A 26,449-nucleotide genomic window follows, 5' to 3' on the forward strand; every position below is an offset into this window, starting at 1 on the left:
GGCTGTTTTTAGTGTTCTTCTTTGCCAGAGAACTTAACGTGAAACTCAGCTTTATGAGTCTCAAAGAAAATAACATGGTTCACCTCTCCAGGTCCTTCCAGATTAAGGTCAGCACGTCCTCCCAGCCCAGGCCTTTGCTCCTTTGCATTCTTTACCTTCATTCCCCCCTCCGCCCTTAGATCTTCTTTGTAGTCCCCTATCCTGGACCTTCCCTCAGAGTTAACCTCCATCCACCAGGACACTCCTGTCACCCCATGGCCTGGGCTGTGCGCCCCAGCTTTGCCCGCAATCAGGCCTCCTTGCCACTCACCCCTGCACTGGGCGGAGCGCCGCCTCACACTCACCAAACCCTCACCTGCTGTCAGCTAGAGCTTTGGACCTGCATGCAGTACTGCCACCATGCCATTACCTCTCTGGGCTGTTCTCAGGATCATGTACGTCAAATGTGCCCAATTGCAGCTTCTCTGCCAGAAAAACACTGAGTGAACCACAGAAGTCAGGACGCTGCTCTTTACCAAATGGTGGGACCAGGATTTTTTCACAAATGGTTCTTGTTGAATTATATTAATGACCAGCCAGGGAGGAGAGGAGCTTGCGCTGGCAGTATAGCTTAGTTATGTGTTCAGACGGGAGCACTTAACCTGCTCCAACCCTGAGTATAGTCTGCTTGAGAGCCCCATCCCCTGAAAGAATTTGTGGAGCTTGATCTATATGCACAACTGTATGCAAGCAGCCCCTAGAGTCAGAGGAAGAGTTCTAGGTTATTGTTTAAACAAAGTGTAGAATATTTAGGTATTGTCCTTTTTCTTGGAATCACTGTCTTCCTGTCCTCGGCATCTTTGGGACAGCCCCAGTCCAGGATGCTCCTCCGATGTGGCCGCCTGTCTGGATTAGAGCTAATTCCCAGGAAGACAAGGCTGCTGTCTCTAAATGGGAGAAAATAGCGATAACAAAGAGTGGGCACCAGAGTTCTTACTCTTCTACATGTGGGAGAGCGCACTGGTCTTTATCCAGGCACTCCTTGTTCTTACTCTGGTCAGGATGCTAGCGAGCTTGGTCATCGGTTTCTAAGGCTGTAGCTAATGAACAGCCACCTAGGTGTGACGAGAGGTGGCAACAGGGAGGTGACCAGGGGACGGCTCCAGCCAGCAGGGCAGGCACAGGATGAGGCTGCCTAGGAGCTGGCTAGTGTGAGGCCGTTGTCTCAGACCCCCCAGGAGGCTCTGAGGTCTGTCAGGATGTGTTCATTGTGGTCACCCCCATCGCTAGGACCAAGGAAGATGGTCACTACTTATGACTGCCATTATAATGTAGTCTTTAAAATTAAGCACCCAAGAGTGAGAGGGTGGTTTGAGTCTGCCACTTCTCGGGCATGTTCTTTAGCCCCTCTGAGCCTCAGAGTCGGCACCTGTAAAGTGTGGGTGTTGAAGATACATGTCTTCTTAGGGTTGTTGGAGAAGTAATGAGAGGACGCACACATGCTGCCTGGCACCATGCTGGCCCGTGGAGGTGCCCTGTGCACATTAGCGTTCATGATCATTCTGACAGTGTGATGGCAGGGGGCAAGTAATTCAGTTTAAAAACTCTGGTCCATGCCTGCTGTGTGCAAGGAGGCATGCTGGTTGGCTGCCGTTGGTGGCAGAAAGGTGCAGAAGTCACTTAAATGACCGATGAGTCGTGTGCAGTGTTGTGATGGGGACACAGGCCAGTGAACGATGGGCTTACAGAGCAGGACGTGCCATGGGGTGGGGCAAACACCAGGATGTGCAGTGGTAGTGACTTGGGACGCCACGAGTCGGGATTGACTCAACAGCAACGGGTTTGGTTTGGGTTTGGGTTTGGGAAGTCCAGGAGGACTTTGTAGAAGAGGTGGCATTTGAGCTGTACCAGGAAGAATCATGGCTGATGGCACACATACCGAGTACCAGCTATGCACCTAACCCTGTTGGAAGCACATTAAATGTATTGACTCATTTGATCCTCACAGCAATCTTAGGAGGTCAGTCCTGCTCTTTCTCCATTTTACAGTTGTAGAAACTGAGGTAAAAGAAGTTAATTTGTCTAAGGTTACACTCCAGAGGCCATAGGGCTACTGTCTGCCCTGTGAAGGAAAGTTATTAAATGAAAGAAATGCTAAATACAAAAGAGCAGAGGTGGGGGTGGAGGCAGGGGTGAACAATGGGGGAGGTGAGAAGGCAGGGGTAAGCACGGGGTGGGGGGTGAGAGGCAGGGGTGAGCATTGAGGGAAGCAGCAAGAAAGGATGGGGGGCATTAAATCCAGGGAGGAAAGTCTGAGAGCCCCTAAAGAAGTCTTAAAAGTTGTCATGATGAAAATTGCCAGCCATACTCCAAAGTAGAGAGTACAGTGAGTGGAGCAAGTGATATATCATTAAAATTGCAGCAGGGCTGAAGTCAAGTTTGATGCTTAAAAGGGCAGATCTTTACTTGGTGGAAAACGTCGCTTTCCTTTAACAGCTCATTTTCCAAGGTTCCCAGGTAGCTAAGATATTACTGTAGTTACACTAAAACATGCTAGCCTGTGGTTCAGTTAACGAAATTTTGTTAAACGAGCATTCGTATTCCAGGTTGCTGTTGTCAAAATGAAGAACACTGAACGAATCTACGCCATGAAAATCCTCAACAAGTGGGAGATGCTTAAAAGAGCAGAGGTCAGTATGGAGTGCCTACCCCCTAAACAAAACAAAACACAGTAAAAATGGGGCTTTGTGTAATAAGAGGGAAGTCAAGTATGAGCCTTCGCTCTTCAACTAGAGCGCGAGGCTCTCGGGCCAGCTTTCGGAGCCCTCTTGGGCAGCTGCCGCTCTCAGCGTTGCTTTATCCGTTTCCCAGACACGCTGCTCAGCGCTTACCCAGGAGTCTGTTGGCTAGAGTTTTGTTTACTGAAAGGCAAATTAAGGTCTTCGTGGGAGTTTTAGGTATTTTTGCAGCCCTGCTCCATATGCAGAAGGTGAGGGGCCACATGTGCTCAGTGGGGCAGGAGTCCGAGCAGAGGAACAGAGGGCGATGGATGGAGCAGGTCTGAGGACCAAACCAGGGGATGTACTGGCAGCATCTTTCTTAGAAAGGAAGGACACAGGCTGGGTGGATGGAGACAGAGCTGGAAGGGGTATCTGGAGATGGCCAGAGAGGAAGCTGGTCTCAGGTTGGGGGTGAGACCAAGCGCCAAGGGGCGCTAAAGAGAATGGGGTCAGGGCATGACACTGCCCCTGGGGATTGACACGGAACTAAGAGAAAGTGAGTCAGATTGCCAAGCCATAGTCATCTATTTTTGTGACAATCCTCATGTTTCACCTGCCCGGCCCTTCCAAGCCTCTTGGGAGCTGACTGCCCAACCCCACTGCAGCCTCGGTGTGTCTCCTCAGCCCCAGTCCTGGGCTCTGCCCTGTGGACTGATGCAGCAGTGTGCTCGGGGAGGGGCCTCATCATCACCACCTGGCAACCCTCCCTTCTGTTTCACTCATCTTGTTGCCCCTCGGCCACTCGACTGTGGGAAATTCCTTCTTTGCTTCTCGCCTTTCTCATCATTCCACTCATTCTGTTTCCTGCCCCTTCTTCTGATTTAGTTTTAAGTGGCCCTTGCCCCTTTTGTCCTGGAATTCTTGCCTATTCTGCCAGTGACAGCTGCCACCGTGGGCTGATGACTCCAGGCACCATTGCCTTAGGCTAGCTCTCTCTCAGCCTCAGATTCCCACCACCTGGGTGGTCATTCTCTCTGCAGCGACCCCTGCACCTCAGGCCTGTGCTCCTAAACCCATGTAGCTTGTGCTCTTTCCCATCCGCACCTTGACCTCTTCCCTGTTGATGCACTCAGCACGGGCTAACCCACCTCCTGCTTAGAACTGCTGACCGGCCCCTGAGCACAGAGTGCTGGTGGCTAGGCTCTGCTTCCCATGGCCCCCGAGTTCCCGCAGAGTCTTCCCCCTGCCCCACCCCACCCCCATTCACTCCGCTGGCCTCCCCTTCTCCATCCTCACAGCCATCGTCTGCCTCATCTCATGTCTTCAGCTGGCAGCCCACCTCCCAGCCCTTCCCAGCCCTTAGTCACATCACCCCTGAACTTTAGTGAACACGGGAAGATCATTGAAGCATTTCTTATATAGGGGCAAAAGTAGCTGCTGTTAAGTGAAAGCCCGTGGAGAGGTATAAGGTGTTTAAGGAAAGAAATAGTAGTAACAAATTCCGTTCAAGATTATATTTTCACACAAGTGATTTATGAAAGAAGGTAGGTGAGCCACATTTAATATGACTTGTTGTGATAACCTGTGGGATTCCAAAATTAGAAAAACCCTCTGGTTAGAGGGACTTGATTCTCACCATATCTTATTACATTAGTGAGTATTTATCCAAACATCATGGTGGATCTGAGATAGTGCTTTCATTGTCCAAAAAATAAATATTGATGATTTCATTTGAATCCCATCACACTTCTTATTTAATTGGCATACTCAGAAAAATCAGGAATGGCAGTAGATCCTGCTAGTTATCCTAGAATAGGTAATGGGATATGGCTACAGATATGGACATCAAATACTGGTTGTGGATAATTTGTCTTTTTTTTGTATATAGTAGGCTTATTTTAAACATTAAATTTCACGATATTGACTTCTAAAAATTTTCTTTAGCAGCTTAGTCACATGAAGTAAACAGGAGGTGGCCAGCAGGAAGGCTGTAAGCAGTAGAAGTGCACAACTTTTAGACCAGACTAGGCTTTTTTTTCCTTTTATTTTTTAAAAATAATTTTTATTGTGCTTTAAGTGAAAGTTTACAAATCAAGTCAGTCTGTCACATATAAGTTTATGTACACCTTACTCCATACTCCCACTTACGCTCCCCCTAATGAGTCAGCCCGCTCCCTCCTTCCAGTCTCTCCTTTCATGCCGGTTTCGCCAGTTTCTAACCCTCTCTACCCTTCCATCTCCCTTCCAGACAGGAGATGCCAACACAGTCTCAAGTGTCCATCTGAGACAAGTAGCTCACTCTTCATCAGCATCTCTCTCCAACCCATTGTCCAGTCCCTTCCATGTCTGATGAGTTATCTTCGGGAATCGTTCCTGTCCTGGGCCAACAGAAGGTTTGGGGACCATGATTGCCAGGATTCTTCTAGTCTCAGTCAAACGATTAAGTCTGGTCTTTTTATGAGAATTTGGGGTCTGCACCCCACTGATCTCCTGCTCCCTCAGGGGTTCTCTGTTGTGCTCCCTGCCAGGGTAGTCATCGGTTGTAGTCGGGCACCATCTAGTTCTTCTGGTCTCAGGATGATGTAAGTCTCTGGTTCATGTGGCCCTTTCTGTCTCTTGGGCTCATAGTTATTGTGCGACTTTGGTGTTCTTCATTCTCCTTTGATCCAGGTGGGTTGAGACCAATTGATGCATCTTAGATGGCCACTTGTTAGCATTTAAGACCCCAGATGCCACATTTCAAAGTGGGATGCAGAATGTTTTCATAATAGTATTATTTTGCCAATTGACTTAGAAGTCCCCTTAAGCCGTAGTCCCCAAACCCCCGCCCTTGCTCCGCTGACCTTCGAAGCATTCAGTTTATCCCGGAAACTTCTTTGCTTTTGGTCCAGTCCAGTTGAGCTGACCTTCCCTGTATTGAGTATTGTCCTTCCCTTCACCTAAAGTAGTTCTTGTCTGCTAACTAATCAGTAAATAACCCTCTCCCACCTCCCCTCCCTCCCCCCCCTTAACCACAAAAGTGTGTGTTCTTCTCAGTTTATAGTATTTCTCAAGATATTATACAATATTTGTCCTTTTGCCTCTGACTAATCTCACTCAGCATAATGCTACTTTTAATTTTTTATTGTGGTGAAAACGTGTACAACAAATCCTTTACCATTCACCAGCTTCTCTGTGTGCGCTTCAGTGACATCGACAACATTCTTCAGGTTGTGCAGCCGCCCTTGCCATCCTTTTCCGAATGATTCCACCACTCAGTGGTCCCTAAGCAAAAACTCCCCCTTCCCCTTCCTTCCCACTCCTGGTTAACGACTAGTAATGTTTGGTTTCTATGTATTTGCTTATTTAATATAAGTGAGATTTTATATTATTTGTCCTTTTGCAACTGACTTGTTTCACTCAACATGTTTTTGGGATTCATCCATCTTGTGGCATGCATCAGAACGTCATTTTTCTTCACACTAGGTTTTTGTTTCATCCTTTTTTTTTTTTTGGTCATAAAAAAATACTAAAGTTTTTCTGTGCACCCCTTAAAAAAATTAAACTGTTGAATAATATCTGTATTGCTAACTGTGGGTCCCCAGTTAACTGGTGGTCACCAGGTTAAAGAATGGGTTTTTATTCTAAAAGTTGGCAGGTAGGTACTTGAGAATGAGGAGAACATTTCTTCTGAGGTGCAGTGCTGTTGGCTTGAGGTCAACTCTGTGGCCCACCTGACCTGGAATGCTCACCTGCCCTGTCCCCGTGTCTCTGAGAGAGTGGCCTGGAGGATGGGGTCGGGTACACTGATACCAGCTTTCTTTCTTTTTTTTTTTTTTTTTTTTGACTCTTTTGTGTTTGAGGCGGAAGTTTACACACCAAATTAGATTTCCATTCAACAATTCATACGCCAGTTGTTCCGTGACAGTGGTTGCTATCCCCACGGTGTGTCAGCACTCTCCACATTTCCATCCTGCCTGCACCATTCCTTCCATTCGGTTTACCTGCCCCTCCTTGCCTTTTCATCTTTGCTTTTGGGTAGATGTTGACCATTTGATCTCGTGTAGTTGATGGTTTAAAGGAGCACATTGCTCACAGGTGTTTTTGTTTATTTTTTAGGCCGATTTATTATTTGGCTGAAAGGTGACCTCTGAGAGTAGCTTAAGTTCCAGGTTAAGAGGGTGGCTTAGGGCGATAGTCTTGGGGTTCCTCCAGTCTCTCTCAGTTCAGTAAGTCTGGTCTTTTTTTATGAATTTGTGCTTTGTTCTACATTTTTCTCCCATTCTAACTGGGACCTTCTGTTGTGTCCCTGGGCACCTGTCAGTGGTGGCCGGGCACCATGTAATTCTTCTGATGTTAGGCTAGAAGAGGCTGTGATTTGCATGGGCCGTTAGTCCCATGGACTGATTTCTTCCTTGAGTCTTTGATTTCCTTTACTCTCCTTTGCTCTAGGTGGGAAAAGACCAATAGTTGTATCTTAGCTGCTTGCAAGCTTTTAAGACCCCAGATGCTACTCACCAAACTAGGATGTAGGACATTATTTTTATTAATTAATTTTTGCCAGTTGACCTAGTTGTTACATGAGACTATGGTCCTGAGCCTTCAAACCCAGTAATTTAATCCCGTAAGGTGTTTGGCCGTGTCTAGGAAGTATCCCTAACTGGCCCCTGTGTGCTTTGTTGTATATATGAATATATATGCAGCACATGTATATACATACGCCCACAAATATGTACTCCCGTATGCCTTCCCACACCCATATAGCATACCCTTTTCATGACGAAATTGTTTTTCACTTTAAATTTTTTATACATGTAATTTTTTTTCATCAACAGAATGCATGCTGAATCATTGCATGTGTCTGAATTGAGGATGTCCCCCTGGACTCTGGGGGATAGGATTGGTAGGGCACATGTGCCCCTCTGGCCTTTGGGACACTTAGGCTTCTGTGGACTCTGTTGTAGGTTGGTGAGGCTTCTGTGGACTCTGTTGTAGGTTGGTGGGACACATATGTCCACACAGAATGCACCTTCATTCAATACCCTGTAAAAACAGTAACTTGTAGCACACGCCCTCTTCTTCTGTTTTAAGCAGTTGTGCAGGTCCCCTCCTGGTGGCTGCGTGTACTGTCAGTGGGAAAGCACCTTCCCTGTAAACCCAAGAGGAGGAAAATGTAGGTGGACATTCTCTATCCCACGGGTCATGAAAAGGATACATATCTACCTGTGTAATTACTCACATAATTTTTGCTTGTTATTACTACTGTTGCAAAATTATGCGTTCCTTTCAGTGTCTTCGTTTACCTTGGGCACGTTGTGCTGACTTCCCCCATGATGTATATTGCCTGTCCCATCTCCCGTCGGTACCAGTTTTCTTTCAGCCACCCGTTTACCAGGCCCCTCGGTGTCTGGGTTGCCATCAGCAAGGGGGTTGTGATGATTCCAGAACTATCTGTCTCTGAGCATGTGGACTTCACTAAGCTGATTGTTGAGCTGTGTGAGATCTCTCGTCTTGTTAGAGATCTGTGGAACTGGAACATGTCTGTATCTCGTTTTGTTTTGAAACAGTAGAAAAGACATGTTACAAAGGTCACTCAGAGATTCAAATAAGAGAAAACAGGTAGAACGGGTACTCCATGCCCTGCCCATCACAAGCTCTCAAAGCTTTGCAAATTTCAAATATGGGGAAGAGTTTAAAACTTGCGATGGTATTTGCTAAATAAAGAGAAAGTTTTCTTATAATCACGCCAAAGACCTGGTTACTGTTACGTACAGATGCTGCCCTTGCTCTGTTTTTTTTTTGTTTTTTTTTTTACCATAGCCACCTCAAAGCTAGCCTTCGCCCTTATGCTACTGGCCATAGGTCTTCATAGTAGAGTCCTATTACAATCTTGTGCATCAGTATATTGGGAATAAACCGCATTTGGAAATAGCTGACTCCGATCCGTAAAGAGGTGGGCATCCCACCCTGCCAGCCATGTGGCTACTACACGATAGATATAAGACAGAGTGGGCAGCTGCTGGGGTGGCTGGAGGAGGTTAATCTGGCCAAGAGAGGCCAGGTGATGCTGGGGAGGAGGAGCCCGGTCAGGAAACTCAAGTTTGAGGACCAGGCCATAGGAGGTGGATGCAAGGCCTCCTGGGAGGAAGTGAGTTCCAGCAGCCCTTGGCATGTGGGGCCACAGGAGTGGACAAAGGGAGATACGCTCGGCCTTTCGGTCCCTGTAGCGTGGTGGTGCAGGTGCAGGTGGTGAAGTGTGGGTCAGGTCTACTGGGAGGAGACCCGGCCTGCAGAGCTCTCACCTCGGCCTCTACACTGAGGAGAACGCTGGACAGCTTACCATCCAGGTGGACATGGACGAATTCTCCCCTTCCTTCTCCACAGACGGCGTGCTTCCGGGAAGAGCGCGATGTGCTGGTGAACGGCGACTGCCAGTGGATCACGACACTGCACTACGCCTTCCAGGATGAGAACTACCTGGTAGGTCCGTGCACTGGCCAAGGCCGTCCACGGTGCACACCCAAGCTTTCTGACCCCTTTGTTCTGTCGCTAAGATGTGTATCCAACCAGGTAAAGCTGAGGTTTGTTTAATGGGGTCATGACCAGGTGGGACTTGTGAGAAATGGGCTTACGGAATCACTTCCTGTGTGCTCTATAATTCTAGGTCACCTGATCATTTTGTTTACTCGAATTTTTTTTTAAATGCCTTCTATCTTGAATTATGGCAAAGAATAGGAAACTTGGGGCAGGGAGATTGAAGCTGGACCTCAGCATCGAGTGTGTGTCCGCCGGCCGTGTGAGGCACTTCACGCAGGGTGAGCGGCCCTGCCCTCAGTGAGGAGTCGGCCTTGTGGAGGCCTTCTGACACAGTGCGTGCATGGGTGACTGTTTCAGCATCCTTGTCATCTCTTTATTGCTCTGACTTGAGCTGGGACTTAACTTCACTGTTGAATAATCACCTTTGTGGTTCACACATGTGCGTAGATTTTAGTGTTTATGAAGCGTAAATAAACACTATGGTTTAATGAACCATATACCAAGACAACTGGTTTTAGAAGTAGAAGGAAAGTCAAACCTTTGGTCTGAGGTAGCGAGTGATTCACAAGACCACTTTGTTCAGAAAGTTTCAAAAGGTCCCTGCCGTTGAGTGATGACTCGGGCTCACACCTCTGAAGCAGGTGGCCATGCTGCCTCCTCAGCAGTGATGGCAAGGGTCTACCTGGTGTCCATCACCACAGCCTCAGGGCAGGGGCTGACAGCCAGTTTCCTTTTCCATGACAACTGGCCTAGCCCTTTACCCTGAAGCCCCTTGATGGTAGGCTCCACCTGCTGCCACAAGCTGAAATGTAGGATTTCTTTTATTCATCTTGAAATACTATCTTCAAACACTGAGGGAATCCCTTAGATTTGAGGGTCCAGGATTAGGTAAAGCAGCTCGTTAGGCTCTGTTTAGAATTTAAAAATACACATTTTGGTGTTTATGGAGCGCATAAGGGCACCTCACTTTGTCTTCCCAATGGCCTTGTGAGCTAAGCATTCCTGATTTTTAATACTTTATAAAACGGGGTATCTGGGCAAAGAGAGGCTAAGCCGCTTGCCCGAGGGTGTCACACCAATGATAGGAACAGAGGTGCCCATCTGTATGATGGCTCTGGTTATGTGGTGTCGCCTCCCTTCCGACTCCAGGGTCCGAGTGCTCAGAGCGTCTCCACAGGAGCCCCTAAACTCCTTTGCCTTCTGGATCAGTGTACCTGCTCAGAGGACAGAAATGAGCTCTTGAATTCATTTCCTGTTTTGATAAGAGTGGAACAAAGTTTTCTACGAGTACTAGGCAACTCGGATCTGAGCAGGAGGAAGACACTGCTTCTGATTTTGTTGCTGATATTTTCACTGAAACCTGCATAGTGTGCTGCTGTGTGAAATGTTAGGTGTCATCTGGTTTATTCTAAGTTAAGATGCATCAATTAGGAATCCCAGCTAAGAAGCTGGCTTCTTGTCTAGAGAGATAGATGTTGAGCTTTTGGAATTGTTCATTTAGACATACAGTGAAAACTAAAGATGAACGAGAAGGCAGAGGTTTTGAAGCTCTCTAGTTCGTGGACGTAGGTCCAGTTATTAGGATCGTAGCCCAGGGCTTGGCTGCCACTTCTGCCATCCAGGAGAAGGTGTGCTTACGTAAGTGCCACACCTCTGGGACCACAGCAGTCAGTGCCTTATAGGGCTGTGGTGAGGGCGGAGTGAGGCCAGGATGGAAAGCACGGGACCTGTCCTTGTGCCCTGCGCAGGGCCAGGAAGTGAGCACTCCTATTAGACGTTTCTCCTAATATGGAAACTCAGGTTCCACTGGCCACCCAGCACACGTTCCAGAATACAGGTTTTCTCCTTGCGTCATCAGCTTTAGTGCTGACCACCGTACAGATCTAATCCATGCTATAGTTTTTACTGTAGGTATCTCAGCTTGGAGTTCCGTAAAAATCAAACCTGTTTCACCAGTATCTAGAAGGGTGTTGCCTTGTTGATTTAACACAAAATCTCATGTGACATGACATGAAATGATTGGTCTCGTTCTTATTCCAAAAATAAGTTTCTACTTGTCTGCCTTATAAGCCCCTGCAGTTTGCTGCTCTTATAAACTTGTTTCCCAGGAGGCCGTTAATCAGACTTAGCTCTGCTGTGATGCTAGATGGCTAGGAAGACATGGAAACCATTGAGGGCCAGCTAGATATGGGCTGGGCTCATTCCATGGCTTTCTTTAGGGCCCAGGCCTTCAGTCTTTGTTCTCCTGGTTTCCCCTCAGCGGCCTCTGCGGCCTCTTCTCCAGAATCTCTCCAGTCTTCCCCCACCATCCTCGCTATCCTGCCTGGACTGCCATCGCAGCCTCCATGCCCCGACTGAGGCCCTCCTGCCCCTCACCCTCCAGTCTAGTCTCCACAGAGCAGGGAGGACACGGGACTACATCATTCCCACCTGGCCTCATCCTCACCTCACCCATTATGCTCCACCGCGCTCACCACCTCTCTGTTTCTCTGGTGTGCCACGTTCATTCTCTTCCTAGCCTTCCTGCACACATTGTCCCTCTGCCTGGAAAACGACCCCCAGACCATCACACAGCCAGCTTTTCAGGCCTCAGCTTGACTACTAGCTCCTTATAGAACTTTCCAGATCATGCTAGTAGGTAGCCTCCCAGCATGCTCTGCCACCCTGCACGGCTCTGTCTTCTCCCTGACACTTGGCGCTCTCTGAAACAGCCATGTTCGTTCTTGTGCTTGCTGGTGGCCCGTGTCCCTCCCTAGATGTAGTAAGCTCCTTAGAGCAGGGGCCTTGTGATCTGCACGTCAGTGCCCCTGTCACCTGAAGGATGCCCAAGGCCATTACTGAGAGGATGGGGGAGCAAGCGAATGGATGACTGAGTGAACAGACTCAGCTGGAATCATGCCAGATGAGCAGGGACAGAAAAACAGTTAGCTCTTACGACTCACTTTTGGTTGGAAGGCCCAGGCGATAGCAGCCAGGAGAGGGAGCCTGGCCAACGCTGCCTTTGGGGACAGGGTTGAGGCAGAGAGATTGAGAGTGCTTCACAGGGAAGGGGGGGGTCAAGGCGGTCTTGAGGCCGACGGCTTGCTTCAAATCCTAGCTCGCTCGCTTCCTGGCCAAGTCATCAGGCCTCTTTCCCATCTGTGCTGTGGGATCATGATAGTATCTGTGTGAGGGCTGTTGTGAGGGTTAACGGAGATTGTGGCTGTGATCGTATGGCCAGGAGGCATGGACACAGCAGCTGCCCATTGAATGGCGCTATCCTTAATGCTAGGTTCTCCATATTGAACCATGTTCCACTGGCTGAGTGAGCAAGGTGGTGCTGTTTCCTCATCCCCTCAGAGGACATGTGCATCTAGGGAGGTGATTCCTGCAAGGCAAGACGGCCAGGCCCTCTAGCAGTCTCTGTGGCTCGCAGCCCCAGCAATGGAGGAGCAGCTGCACCCCAACTCTGGTTGCGATGATCCTCCATCCAGGGCTCTCCTACCCTGGGGATGCTCTCTTACCCAGGGCTTCCTTGCCCATAACCTCAAAGTGCTTCTCTGGGAAAGCCGTTCACGGTTGGGGAGCCCCTGCAGGCCGACTGTGGCAGGATCATCTTCGAGTTTCCAGTGCCTAGCATTTTTCATACTGAAAATCAGTGCAGTGTGATTGGGGAGCAAGATGGGGAGGCAGGTAGGAAGGGGCTAGATCAGCCTGGGGGCCTGGAAACCAGGGTCAGGGTTTTAACTATCGTGAGAACAAGGGAACGCTTTTCAACGATTTTAAGCAAGAGGACAACTTAACATTATAGAGAGTAGCTTGGAGGTGACAGGTAGTGATAGTACTTTGAAATGGACTGGTGGTGGTAGAGAGAAGTGGTGGCTCAAGAAGTATACCAAAAAGCCAAACCCATTGCCATCGAGTCAGTTCCATCTCATAGCGACCCTGTAGAAGTATAGGGAGGTGGAATGTCGAGGGCTTAGTGACTGACAGGGCGTGGAGGCTGAGGGATACGGAGGAGGTAAGGACAAGGCCAAGGCTTCGAAGTTGGACACACTGGGGTATTGAGAGCCCATCAGCCGAGGGTGGGGGCCTAGGAGGAGGAGCAGGTTCTGAGGGACGTGGACATGCTCGGGCTCCATGTGGTCATGCTGCCTTGGAGGTCCTGGGGACATTCTGCAGAGTTGTGTGGCAGGCCACTGGGTGTGTGGGTCCATGTGAGTCAGGAGAGGAAACTGGGATAGACTGTAATCTGTATGTCTTCACTCCCTGTCGTTCATGAATACAAGTCATGTACACCGAGAGCTTGTTCTCTCTCCTGTTTTCCTTGTGGGACCCTGTTACTAATGATGTCACCATTGTCTCTTCTGATAGTGTCTTAAAGCACTAAAAAAAATTGGGTACCTTAAATTTTATTGCATTACGTGTCTGCAAATATCTTTTACTTTCATGTTATTTGTTTGACTTCTAGAGCAAATACCCAAGAGTACAGTTTTCTTTAGACACCCAGTAGTCAGAGGGAAAAAACCAGAAGCCCAGAGTAGACTTGATTCTAGTCGCCTTCCCGATTCCCCTTTTCTAAGCACTGTTTGTTTTCTATGACTTATTCCTCAGTGGACATTTGGCCTTTTATTGTCAGGGTAGTCATGATTAAATATTGTATTTTCTCCTCTTCTCTCCCCGATTTGTAGTACTTAGTCATGGATTACTATGTGGGTGGTGATTTACTGACCCTGCTCAGTAAATTCGAAGACAAGCTTCCAGAAGACATGGCAAGATTCTACATTGGTGAGATGGTGTTGGCCATCGATTCCATTCATCAGCTTCATTATGTGCACAGGTAATTTACTTCTCACATCTTTTCTGGGAACCACATTTCCTGTGTTAACATACTCCTTCCTGAGCTCTTTGACTCCTAGACACCAGGGTGCGGGCCATCTCCAGAAGGTATGCAGGTGGCAGGGCTTTCTCGGTGCCTCGGTGCAGGGTGATCCACCACACGACCTCCTTTAAACCCCCCAGTGCCTGGTGCCTGGTAGGTACCAGCTTTCATTGTCCCTGTGTGGTGGCGTAGCTCTGGGCAGCTAAAGCCACCTTGTCTTCTGGTGCTTACATGACACTGGCTGAGCTTCTCCCCTGCCAATACCCGCTCCTGGGGGAGCTGCAGGACCTGATGCCATTGTCCACTTTCCTAGCTCTGTTCCACACTGACCCTGTAGGGCCCGCAGCCTTGATTCCTGCCCTACCCCCCAGCACTTACAAGAGGAGGATTGGGTTGAGGAAGTGGGGCAGACGTCACAGCAGCGAGAAGGACCTGATTCAGTGATGGTGTGGTGTCTACTGAGGAGGCACAGTGTGAGGTGGAAATGGGGCAGATTGCCCTCTCCTGCTGTGCTGTCCCCTGCCCCACCCACTGTCCTTGCTGCGAGGGTAACACCCTGTGACCTGGAAAGGGAGTCTGCACCTTCAGTCTGACATGTAAGGCCCAAAAACTCAGGCCTGTGGTGTATTTTTTTTTTTCTTTCACTGGTTTTACCTCTATTTTTATCAAAATAATTTTGTGTTGGAAGTTTTAAAAAGTCATGTAGTTCTACAGGGCTTTTAATGAAAAACATGAGTCTCCAGACCCTGTTTCACTTACCAAGGGTAACTTTGTAAACTCTAAGCCGCTGCTTCCAGTATTTACCTTCATGTTTCTAAATATCAGGCTTAAGTTGCTGTTTTCATCATTTTTCTTTTTTAATAACATCTGTTAAAATGACAACTCTTCATGCACACCGACATTCGCCCACAAACCTGGGTGCACACACAATCCCTCCTCACTTGTCTCCCACACATACTCTCAAGCTCTCCCCCTCCCTGCCATCTTCCCAATCAGTAAAATCATAACTTTTAGTGTTTATGGCATGGGTATATAACAGTTACTCATTAAATAAATGAGCCCTGTTTTAGTGGCATACAGTAGGTGCTTTTCTTTTTTTTTTTTAAATTTTTATTAAGCTTCAAGTGAAGCTTTACCATTCCAATCAGTCTGTCACATGTAGGTTTACATACATCTTACTCCCTTCTCCCACTTGCTCTCCCCCTATTGAGTCAGCCCTTACAGTCTCTCGTTTCGTGCCAATTTTACCATCTTCCCTCTCTCTCTATCTTCCCATCCCCCCTCCAGTCAAGAGTTGCCTACACACTCTCCCGTGTCCACCTGATTTAATTAGCTCACTCTTCATCAGCATCTCTCTCCCCGCCACTGACCAGTCCTTTTCATGCCTGATGATTTGTCTTCGGGGATGGTTCCTGTCCTGTGCCATCAGAAGTTCTGGGGAGCATTCTCTCTGGGATTCCTCTAGTCGCAGTCATACCATTAGGTGTGGTCTTTTAGTGAGAATTTGGGGTCTGTATCCCATTGGTCTCCTGCTCCCTCAGGAGTTGTCTGTTGGCTCCCTGACAGGACAGACATCGATTGTGGCCGGGCACCAACTAGTTCTTCTGGTCTCAGGATAATGTAGGTCTCTGGTTCATGTGGCCCTTTCTGTCTCTTGGGTTCTTAGTTGTCATGTGACCTTGGTGTTCTTCCTTTGCCTTTGCTCCAGGTGGGTTGAGACCAATTAATGTATTTTAGATGGCCGCTTGTTGGCATTTAGGACCCCAGGCGCCACAATTCAAAGTGGGATGCAGAGTGTTTTCATAATAGAATTATTTTACCCATTGACTTAGAAGTCCCCTCAAACAAACTTTTGTTTTCTCTGGAATTAATACTTGCCTTGTTTTTCATTAGCTTACCTTTCTACATAGCTGTCTGTAATTATGGCTGAATTATAAAGCTCTGTACATTCAGACATGTCTGGCAGTCTCTCTGCCTAGATTTTTCTTGGAGATCTCCCTTCTGGAACTTTGCTGTTCTTTCTGCTTTGGTTGCTCATTACACTTACTGTAGTGTTCTCATTCTAGGGTTCTTTTCAAGTGAAGAGATTCCTTCCTCACCTCTCTGGAATTGGATCCCTTGTTTTCCAAATCACGTGTCTTCCTCTTTCTTGGCTTATTCTCCTGATTTGGTGACACACAGTCAACTCAGTGGCAATGGGTTTGGTTTGTTTTTTTTATCCTCCAGTAGTTTCTGTGAAAGGAGGGGTGTAAGATAATTTCATTGAGATCTTGCCTGTCTAAGAATGCCTTTATTGTGTCCACATATATGGTCGATAGTTTATCCAGTACGGAATTTTAAATTGGAAATTGTTTTCCCTTTGGGACTTGGAAGGTTTCACTCCTGTCTTCCTCCTTCCGTGTTGCTGTTGAGAGATTCGAGGCCATTATGATTTCCATGACTTTGTATTGTGATCTGTTTTTATCTTTTGAGATTCTCTCTTTATCCCTGTTTTTTTGAAGTGTCCTAAAGGTTCTCAGTCAGTCTGGGCCCAGTCAGGAGAGAAATGACAGTGATTTGGCCAGGGAAAATTCACGTAAGGAATTGTTCACTGTAACAGAGGAGTGGCATAGTGAGAGATTGCCTGGTAAGAAGTAAAGAGAATGCTGAAGAATACAGGTAGGACCAGCAGATAGAAGGAGCAGCCACGGCCCTGAGGGCTGAGGTCTGGATATTGTTGGAGAGGGCACGCTGTGGCTCACAGGATGGCAGAGAAGTCTCTGTAGTGCCGCGCCCTGGGGCTTGCTGGAAATACTTCTGGAACTTGCTGAAAATCTGCCATATAAGGTGACAGGGAAGGCTGTTGACGGGGAGGTGTCTCCCCAGAGCACTGTGTTACAGAAGTGCCTGATGTAAGGGTCGTACAAGAGGAAGTTGCTGGCCACACACCGCAGGACTGGACTCAGGAGAAGCCACTTTTGCTGAGAGCACAGTACCTTCCCCTACTGTCTCTCTAGCACCCCCTACCAACACAGCTTAGCATTGGGCCAGCAGGCAAGAAGGATGAATTTGAAGCTGAGAGGTGGTGGTGAGTCACTCAGTTCACAACTGAGTGCTTCGAGGTTCCTGCAGATGTTCCCTGGTGTAGGTGGTTCTCACTCCTTAGCTGAGCACTCTGTGTGGGTACTTGGGTCCTTCTGTTCCAGGAAATGTCCTTATGCTTGATCATCTCTTCTCTGAGTTGTCTGTTCCATCTTTCTTGAAGTTCCGTTATTCATATATTGGACCCGTTGGACTGGTCCTCTCATTTGCTATCCTTTTTCCTATTTTTCTTCCATCTCTATACTTTTTAACCTACTTTGGGGAGAGATTCCCAACTTCTAGGCTTTATATTAAAGTTTCACTTTTGTATTATATAACGTCCAAGACCTCTTTTTTTTCCTCTGGAGTTAAAGAAACATAACATCCTGTTCTGGCTTCATAATTAGAGATTCTTCTATGTCTCTCGGGTACCAATTATACATGCGAGTTTCCTCCTGCTGCCTGGATTGTCCGCCTCTTCCTTTTCCTGTTTGTTTGGTCTCTGACTTCCATGTTAGAGGCTCCCCACTGGCCCTCATATTTCGGAGCAAGATGTTAGGGAAAAGCTGCACTGGAAGCTGTGTGTCCTGTGAGGGCTTCTGCAGGGAGCAGTCAGACGTGGACCCGGCCATTTTCTTTGGGGCCCCAACTATCCATTCGTCTCTTCCTTCCCTTGAGCCTTTCAGGTACCCAGAGATGAATCCTCCCTGTGGAGAGGGAGATGGGAGTGGCGAATCAGGACTTCCACCTAGTTTCCCTGTCTTCCCTACAGCTTCACCCTGTCTTAGCCATTCCTGGGGTCTCCAAGCCCAGAGTCCTGGCTCAGTCGCTCCCAAGAGTAAATCTCCAGTTTTCTTTGGGGGGTTTAACTGCTTCTTTTATAGTTGTCAGCAAGTCCTCAGTGTAGCTCTGCCTGCAGTGGGACCCAGTGCCCCATTTGTGAACATTTCTGGAGTTCTGTGACGCACAGTATTCCTTCCCCCAGGCGAGGTTGTCTGCGTCCCGGCTCTGCTCAGTCTGTTACTCCTGAGCATCTCCTAGCCCATGGAATGGTACTACATCATCTCCGCTGCCTTTTCATTGCTATTTCTTTGTCCTTGTGGATTTAAAAAAAAAAAAAAAAAAATACATCTTTACTGTCATCTGGAGTGGTGCTGGACAGGGCCAGAAAGAAGGGTGTTGTGTTCAGCCTGTCCTGGTCACCTTTGTGAGCCTCTTCTCTGACCGACGGCTTCTGTCTCCTCCACCTGATGCAGCCAGGCCTGTGGCTTCAGCTCCCTGCAGGGGCTCATCGGGAGGCTTATGGGGGGCCCTGGCTGGGTGGGTCTGGTCCAGCCTGTCTCCTCTATTTCTCTCCCTCAGCTTCCGTCACAGGCCACTTGCTGCAGCCTCGTGCTGCTGGGAAGATGGCTGGGTTCCAGCCACCTTAGTGAACCCCTCCACTCTGGGGAAACACCTGTGTCGTCACACTAGGGCTGGAATGCAGGCAGCTCACTGATAGTTGTGTTCTGCCCACTCTTGGCCATCCCCATGTTGGATGAGGACAAGGAAGGGCAAGTTCCTTTCCCATAGCTCTTCTCTGGGGGTCTCTCCGTTGGTTGGAAGATTGGAAGCCCCTTACCCGCCTCATAAGTAGCGATGTGGAGCAGGAACAGTACCTTGTCATGGTACCATGCTCCTTGGTCTAGCCAAGGGGGTGGGGGCAAGGAGGATCGGGGCTCCTCTTGGAAGCCCTTACAGAGTAGGCTGGCTCTGCAGCCTGGGATTGGGGTGCTGAGCTGAGCACACTGTCCTCAGCTTTGGGCATAGTCACAATTGGGAGTTAGCAGGAAGAACCTTCTTGACGCCCTATTGTACCTTGGCCTCTTATGCCCCAACATTTCCTCTATTACGCACTCCTCGCCCCCACCCCCGCCCCCCTCACTGCTCGGTACACTCCCCAAGCACTGCCTCTGGCCCCTCCCTGGCTCCTGCAGAGCCTGTACTCAGGCCACGGTGCCTCTGCACAGTCAGAAGACTTTCCTGGAGAAGGCTCCTCCTCTGCGGGCCCTGATGGCACCCCAGTGACAGTCCCCACTCTCCATCTTCCGACGTGTGCTACCTTATTGCAGGCGAGGAAGCTGAACGCCTGCTTCGGGCCACGTGGCTGGTAGGTACCAGAGTGAGGCTCAGACCTCCTGCCACTGCCTGTGGCTCCGTGCTCCATGCTGCCCTGCACTGCCACTGCGCCACAGGACAAGTCACAGCAATACAGCTGCCTCTTTCAGGAAGATGAGTCCTGCTCAGCAGTTTTTTGTTTTCAAGTGGCTGCTTTTATGGCAGTTATTGTGGCAGTTCCCACATGTGGGGCTCATATTCCATCTTCTTGACAGAACGCTGTCTCACTTACGATGGAGAGAGGAGCATCGTTGTGTTTGTCACGGGTCTCCAGGGAAATTAACTTTACCACCTTTTTTATAGTTTAGTCTTTTCTTATTTTCTCCTCTAATTAGAAAGCTTTTCTTCTCGTTTTCTTAATTGACTTTGTGAAAGTTTTACTCTATCATTTGACTTGTGGGCATATTACCCGTTGCCATCAAATCGATTCTGACTCAATATTAGGAGACATTAAAATATGTAATTCAAAAACTTCTTCTCCCCGCGAACGGCTCATTAGTTAGACCAAGTGCTTGAATGACTGTGTCTAAAAACAGTTTCGCGTTTTTGCTGGAAAGTTTAAAAGTAAGATTTTGTACGAACCCGGTCCTCTACGTGTCTCAGGTGGGTGCCTCATGAGTGAGGTGAAAATGACCTTTCATGGGGTCAGAGTTGAGTGAGTTTTGTTGGCACAAGAGTGACATCACTGGTTGTTGAGCAGACATGGGTCAGAGCTCACACTGTGGCCCTGGCATCTTTGCCATGGCTGGTGGTGGCCCCACTGTGTAAGACGAGGCCCCACCACTGGCCTTCTGCAGGCTTCACAGCTCCGGCCTGGCTTTGGCAGCGAGAGCCCAAAGAGCCCGTCTCTAATGCTCCCATGGACCCCGTGGAGGTGCGCACAGCCTCTCCCCAGAGGTTAGGCAGGGACCCCTGGGTGCCCAAGGAAACCACTGCTGAGAAAGGCAGAGTCACATCCTCAGAGAGAACAGAGCCTACTATGTGAATGAAGTAAGAGCCGGGTACATTTTTAAGAAAAGGAATATTCAGAGCACAGTAAAGGACTTGGAAAATAGACAATGTAAAAGCAGAAAGTCCGGTAGAAGGGCTGGAAGGAGAAGTAGAGGAAACCCAGCAGAGAGATAACCAGACAGGAAAGGTGAGGTGGCTGAGCAGCTCTGGAGCCACCCCTCCTCCGGCCAGCAGTGCCTTGGAGGCCGAAGCTCATTCACACACTGGGTACCACCCTCTGCCCTGTGGTTTCACAGCAGGACAGGAGACATCCTGGGAAACAGTTGGAAGCTGGAGCTGATGGACCACTCAGGACAGGTGGTTGTGGACTGGCTGCCCTATTCGTTGTGGCAGAGGAACAGCTGCTACCTTTGTGGCTCTGAATGGGCCATCCACACCAGCATTTAAAACCAGAGGCACAGCTGTCATGAGAAGAAGGAGTTTTCAGAGGAATTCTCAGCAGTCTGCCACATACTAAAACAATGCTGCTGCTGGCCTCGGAGCGATAACAGGCTGCAGTGGTCCCAGGCCCGGTGGTGGCCCATGGGATCTTCATACCCCAGTGAGCTGCTTATCACCATTGGTGGCGTGAGCCCTGCTGGCCCCCCTAAAGGGCTCTGATTCTTTGTCCCCACTGTATGAGGCCCAAGTCTTGTCTGAAAAGACTCAGGCCTTGCCCTGGGCCGCCCAGATGGTCTCGATCAAGAGGGCCCTTCAGTGATGCCAGAGCCTCTTAACAGCATTCCTGCTGTCACCTTGCTCAGCTTTTGAGGGCAGCGCCTTTGTAGCCTCCCTCAGCACAAGTGGCCAGTTCACTTCTCAGTAATGACATTTATTAGGACTATTGTGTTCTTAAATACAGACTCACACTGCCCAAATCAACACTGAATGCCATTAAAAAAAAAAATAAATAGTGCATGCAGAAAGGTTAGGAATTGAACACAGCTGAAAGGCATAGAAGGAGGCCTTCCTTCCTGGAGACCCTCTGTGGCCTGTCTTCCCAGGTTAGCTGATGTTAGGCCCCTGGGAAGATGCCTGTTTGGAGGAATTATTGACAGCCAGATGCTCTTTTACCTAGAATGCTTGCTCCCTGTCCATCTGCTCTTTGTGTCATTAAACACCCTGCCAATGGCGTTCTCGTGGCCCCCTAACCATTTCTCCTGTTTACTTTGGTTTTTCTGAGTTCTTGGGAAACGTATGTGTATGTGAAATTACGGATGGTGGTCTTAAACAAATCTCTCTATATAATTGTTTCTCCATTTCTCTGGATCATGGATTGAATTGTGTCCCCCAAAAATGTGTGTCAACTTGGCTAGTCCACATTTCCAGTATTGTGTGGTTATCCACCATTTTATCATCTGATGTGATTTTCCTTTGTGTTATAAATCTTACCTCTGTGATGTTAATGAGGTGGGAGTGGCAGTTATGTCAATGAGGCAAGACTCAATCTATAAGATCAGGTTGTGTTTTAAGTCAGTCTCTTTTGAGATATAAAAGAGAGAGAAGAGAGCAGAGAGACACAGGGACCTCATACCACCAAGAAAGAGAGCCAGAAGAACAGCGTGTCCTTTAGACCTGGGGTCCCTGTGCTGAGAAGCTCCTAGGCCAGGGGAATACTGGTGACAAGGACCTTCCTGCAGAGCCAACAGAGAGAGAAAGTCTTCCCCTGGAGCTGGCACCCTGAGTTCAGACTTGTAGCCTCCTAGACTGTGAGAAAATACATTTCTTGTTGTTAAAGCCATGCACTTGGGGTATTTCTGTTACAGTGGCACTGGATGACTGAGACAGAATCTGGTACCCAGAGTGGGGTGCTGCTCTAGCAGATACCTAAAATGGAGAAGTGGTTTCAAAACTGGGAGTAGACAGAGGCTGGAAGAGTTTTAAAGTACCTCATAGTAAAAACCTAGATTGCCTTGAAGAGACTGTTGGTGGAATTACGGACGTCAAAGACAATTCTGGTGAGAACATAGAAGGAATGAGGAGAGCTGTTTTACTGGAGACAGTATAGGTGGCAAGAAGCAGTGGCAGAGAAGCGGCAGCCGCAGAACCAGGAGACCAGTGTGAGACAGCACCGGAGCCAGCTCACAGAGCGAGAGAGCTGAGTGCCTTTGCACAGGAGGCTTTCTGGCGGAATGGGGTGCCTTCGGGTACTGAGCAGTGGAGCTAGGCATGCCGACCCACAGAGCAAGACAGCTGAGTGTCTTCCAGCCGAAGTTTACTGGGAGTGGGGTACTTCCAGGCACTTATTGGTGGAGCTAAACAGCTTTGGAACACTTGCCCCAGCAGGGTGGTGCAGCCTGAGGGGCCAAGGAACCAGGAAGCAGAAGCTGAAGAGATAAGAAACACAGGAAGCAGAGCTGCCTCAGTCTCAAAGGGTGGAGCCATGGCCACAGGAGTTTCTACGGGTGGGGCCACAGCCTCGTGGGTTTCAAAGAATCAGATCTTCACCAGCTCAGTTCTAGAGCGTGAGGCTGCCATTCACAAGTGCCAGTGGAATGAGGCCAGATCTGCTGCCCAAAGCTGAGGTGGCAGAAGAATGGGGCCTCCTGGGGCCGAGAGGGTAGGGTCGACACTCAAATGGACTAGGAGAATGAAGCTGCTCAAAGCCAAGGGAGCAGAGTTGCCATTCCAGGGGGCCTGGAAGGTGGAGCTGAAGCCCAGAGCCAAAGGAGGGCCTCCATTCAGAATCCAGACAGTGTGGCCAAAACTCCAAGTCTGGAGAGCCAAGGCCATTACCTAAATGGTCTCAGAGAACAGAGGATTAATTTCAAGCTTTGAGAGCTAATGTAATGTGTTCTCCCAACTTGTTGGTGGCTGTTATCCTTTCTTTCCCTCCAGTTTCTCTCATTTGCAATGGAAATGTCTAGCTTTGCCTGTTCCACCATTGTATTTTGGGAGCAGTAACTTGTATTCTAAATTTCATAGATGAAGAGGAATTTTTGGATTTTGGAGTCCAGTTAAGATTTTTGATACAGTATGATGGGGTGAATATGTTTTACATGTGGCAAGGACTGAATTTTGGGAGGCCAAAAGTTGGAATGTCATGGATTGAATCACGTCCCCCCAAAGCGTGTGTGAACTTGGTTAGTCCTTAATTCCCAGTGCTTGTCCACCATTTTGTCATATGATGAGATTTTCCTAAGTGTTGTAAATTTTACTTCGGATGTTAATAAGGTGGGATTAGCAGCGGTTATGTCAATGAGGCAGGACTCAATCTAAAGATTAGGTTGTGTCTTAAGTCAGTCTCTTTTAAGACAAAAGCAAACAGAGAGACGTTGGGACCTCATATCACCAAGACAGAAGAGCCAGAAGAACAGCGTGTCCTGTGGACCTGGGGTCCCTGGGCTGAGAAGCTCCTAGGTCAGGGGAAGATTGATGACAAGAACCTTCCTCCAGAGCCAGCAGAGAGAAAAAGCCTTCCGCTGGAGCTGGCACCCTGAATTCAAACTTCTCGCCTCCTAGACTGTGAGAGAATAAATTTCTGTTTGTTTTAGCCATCCACTTGTAGCAGCACTAGATAACTAAGACAGTCTGTGAATTGGTCTGCTTTCCATTCCAAAACTAGAAAGTTAAAAATACAAGATGAGGGATGACCCAGTGTGTGTTCTAACCTGAATAGAGTAGTCCCATCACACTGTTCTTTAATCCATTCCTTCCTGGAAGCCAGGCACAGAACTTGTCATAAAACCTCATCGAGCTTCTCTTAATAAATATATTCTGTTAGAGTTACTTCAAGAGAGTCCTCATTAAGAGAGTCATTCTTCATTACTTACATGTGTGCGGTACAGAGGGGATGGTGACTAGACGGCATCAGGCAGGGGTGTGAGGAGCAGTGAGCGCCACAGCGCGGCGGTCACGCGGGACAGGGAGAGGGTCGGTCTGCATCTGCTTCCTGGGAGAGTGTCCCTTATTCCTCCTTCCCTCTCCCTACTTCTACCTCTTTCCTCTCTTTTTCTGTGAAAAAAGGAATGCAGAATAAGTAGTAGGAGTGTGTTAGATTTCCAGAGAATGCTGCCTGTGGACTTGAGCACTTCAGCCAGGGAGAGGCTCACGGAAAACTCACTACTGTGCTGCGTGAAAGAAGCCGAATCCCATTCCTATGAAATATGCTCTCCCCGTCTCAAAAAAAAACCCAAACCCATTGCTGTCAAGTCGATCCCAGCCCTTCACAACCCGATAGGACAGAGTAGAACCACCCCGTAGGATTTCCAGGGCTATAATCTTTGCCGAAGCTGATCACCAGGTCTTACTCCCGTGCAGTGGCTGGTGAGTTCAAACCACTGAACCTTGGATTAGCAGCTGAGTACTTAACTACTGCGCCACCAGGGCTCCTTAATCTCAATAAAGCTGTTCTTAAAAACAAACTTATTTATACCTTCTGTTGGTCATGGCATCCGGCATAGCATGTTCATACAACCTTCAGAACAGTCTCTTCTCTAAGGAGATGAACAGTAGCTTCCCTTCCTCCAAACACCGGCAGGTCCACGGGGGAAGGAACGCACAGTATAGTCACTGTTGAAAGAAGAATGTATTCCTTTGAAGATTCATTTAGATATGTAGACAGTTTAGAGGAAAGAGGATTTTTTGTTAGTGAATATAATATATTCAGCAAATGTTTTAAAGTAGATGTCCCTCAGTTTTCTCTTGTGCAAGAAGGGGAGAATAATACCTGCATCAGGAAGCTGTTCTGAGGATTCATTGCAGCGCGCTATGTAAAGCAGGTGCCGTACCTGGCCCAGTCGGCACTAATAGCTGGAGGCTGCTGTCATCACCGCCTGCCCAGTATCGCTGAGGTCACTGCCCTCTGTAGTTGTGATAGGTCGGATGGGTATAACTTAGCAAGTCCATTTTTTATTTTTCCAATTGGTTCACTTTGTGTAGATTTTATTGAGGTATATATAACACACGTTCAGAGAAGTGCACAAATCCTAAGTGTTCATTTTTACAAAATGAACACACTTGCAACCAGCACTCAGGTAAGAAACATTACCAATCCCCCCAGAGGCCCCACCTGGCCTCTCCCAACCTCTTCTCTTTCCTTGCTGCCCAGAGCCAGCCACCACCTTAACCTTCAGCAGTGCTGTTCGATAGAACATTCTGTGATGATAGAAATGTTTTATACTGTGCCGTCCAATATGGTAGCCACTAGCCACATGTTGAAATGTGACTAGTGTGACTAAATTCTTCATTTTATTTAAACTTAAATGCAAGTAGCCATATGTGGGTAGGGACTGCCATACTGGACAGCGAAGCACGAAAAGCACAGATTAGTTTTGCCTGTTTTTACATATATATGTATACAGTCTGGAAAGCCTAGTGACATAATGGTTAAAGTGCTACAGCTGCCAACCAAAAGGTCAGCAGTTCAAATCCACCAGGCGCTCCTTGGAAACTGTTTGGGGCAGTTCTACTCTGTTCTGTAGGGTCGCTATGAGTCAGAATCGACTCGACGGCAGTGGGTTGTGTTACGGGTATATAGTCAGCTCTCCGTATCTGTGAGTTCTGCATCAGTGGATTCAACCAACCATGGGTTGAAAATATTCGGGAAAAAAAAACTTAAGGGCCTGGGCACAATGCAGAGGGCAGTATAAAACAAGACGGGATTTGACTGAGGAACAGTACATGGCTGTGAAGGAAGAAGCTCCCAGGGGGACAGAGGCAGCCGTGCCCCGACACAATTTGGACAAGTGAGGACACTAGGAATGGGGTCGCCTGACATAGGATCTAGCAGAGCATGTTTGCGGCAGAGGTCTTGGGTCCGGAAGGAGAGAACAACGTTGCCAGGCCCAGAACATAGCACTCTGCACCATGCATGTGCAGGTCCTATGTCACCAGGACCTCCTATGTGAAAGACCCTGGCTTGGAGAGCAGCCTGCAGCAGGAGGGCCCAGATGCAGCTGCCCTTCAAAGTGCCTTCTTTGATCCAGTGCTTCAGGCATCCACCCTCACTTGGTCTGTCCATTGGTATTCCACTTCATGGCGAAACACTGTTCATTCCTGTGCTGTGTTGTTTAAAAAAAAAAAGCTATGCCATTTTGTACAAGGGACTTGAGTATCTGAAGATTTTAGTATCCTCAGGGGATCCAGGAACCAATCCCCTGTGGATACCGAGGGGCGATTGTGTGTGTGCATGTGGGTGTGTGTGTGTATTTTTAACATGTAGGTT

General features: G+C 48.3%; 1 protein-coding gene across 2 annotated transcripts in view; it reads left to right on the plus strand.

Moving 5' to 3' along the window:
* The window catches only part of CDC42BPB (CDC42 binding protein kinase beta), a 135,642-nt gene that overhangs the window by 57,574 nt on the left and 51,619 nt on the right, over positions 1 to 26,449 (plus strand). For both annotated transcript variants that reach the window (XM_049899637.1, XM_049899638.1), the window contains exons 3-5: positions 2,586 to 2,669; positions 9,063 to 9,158; positions 13,886 to 14,034. In XM_049899637.1, the coding sequence (XP_049755594.1) occupies positions 2,586 to 2,669; positions 9,063 to 9,158; positions 13,886 to 14,034 (329 nt within the window). The remainder of the gene's footprint in view (positions 1 to 2,585; positions 2,670 to 9,062; positions 9,159 to 13,885; positions 14,035 to 26,449) is intronic.

This window comes from Elephas maximus, chromosome 10, assembly GCF_024166365.1.
Source record: "Elephas maximus indicus isolate mEleMax1 chromosome 10, mEleMax1 primary haplotype, whole genome shotgun sequence".
In the NCBI taxonomy this organism is placed as follows: domain Eukaryota; kingdom Metazoa; phylum Chordata; class Mammalia; order Proboscidea; family Elephantidae; genus Elephas; species Elephas maximus.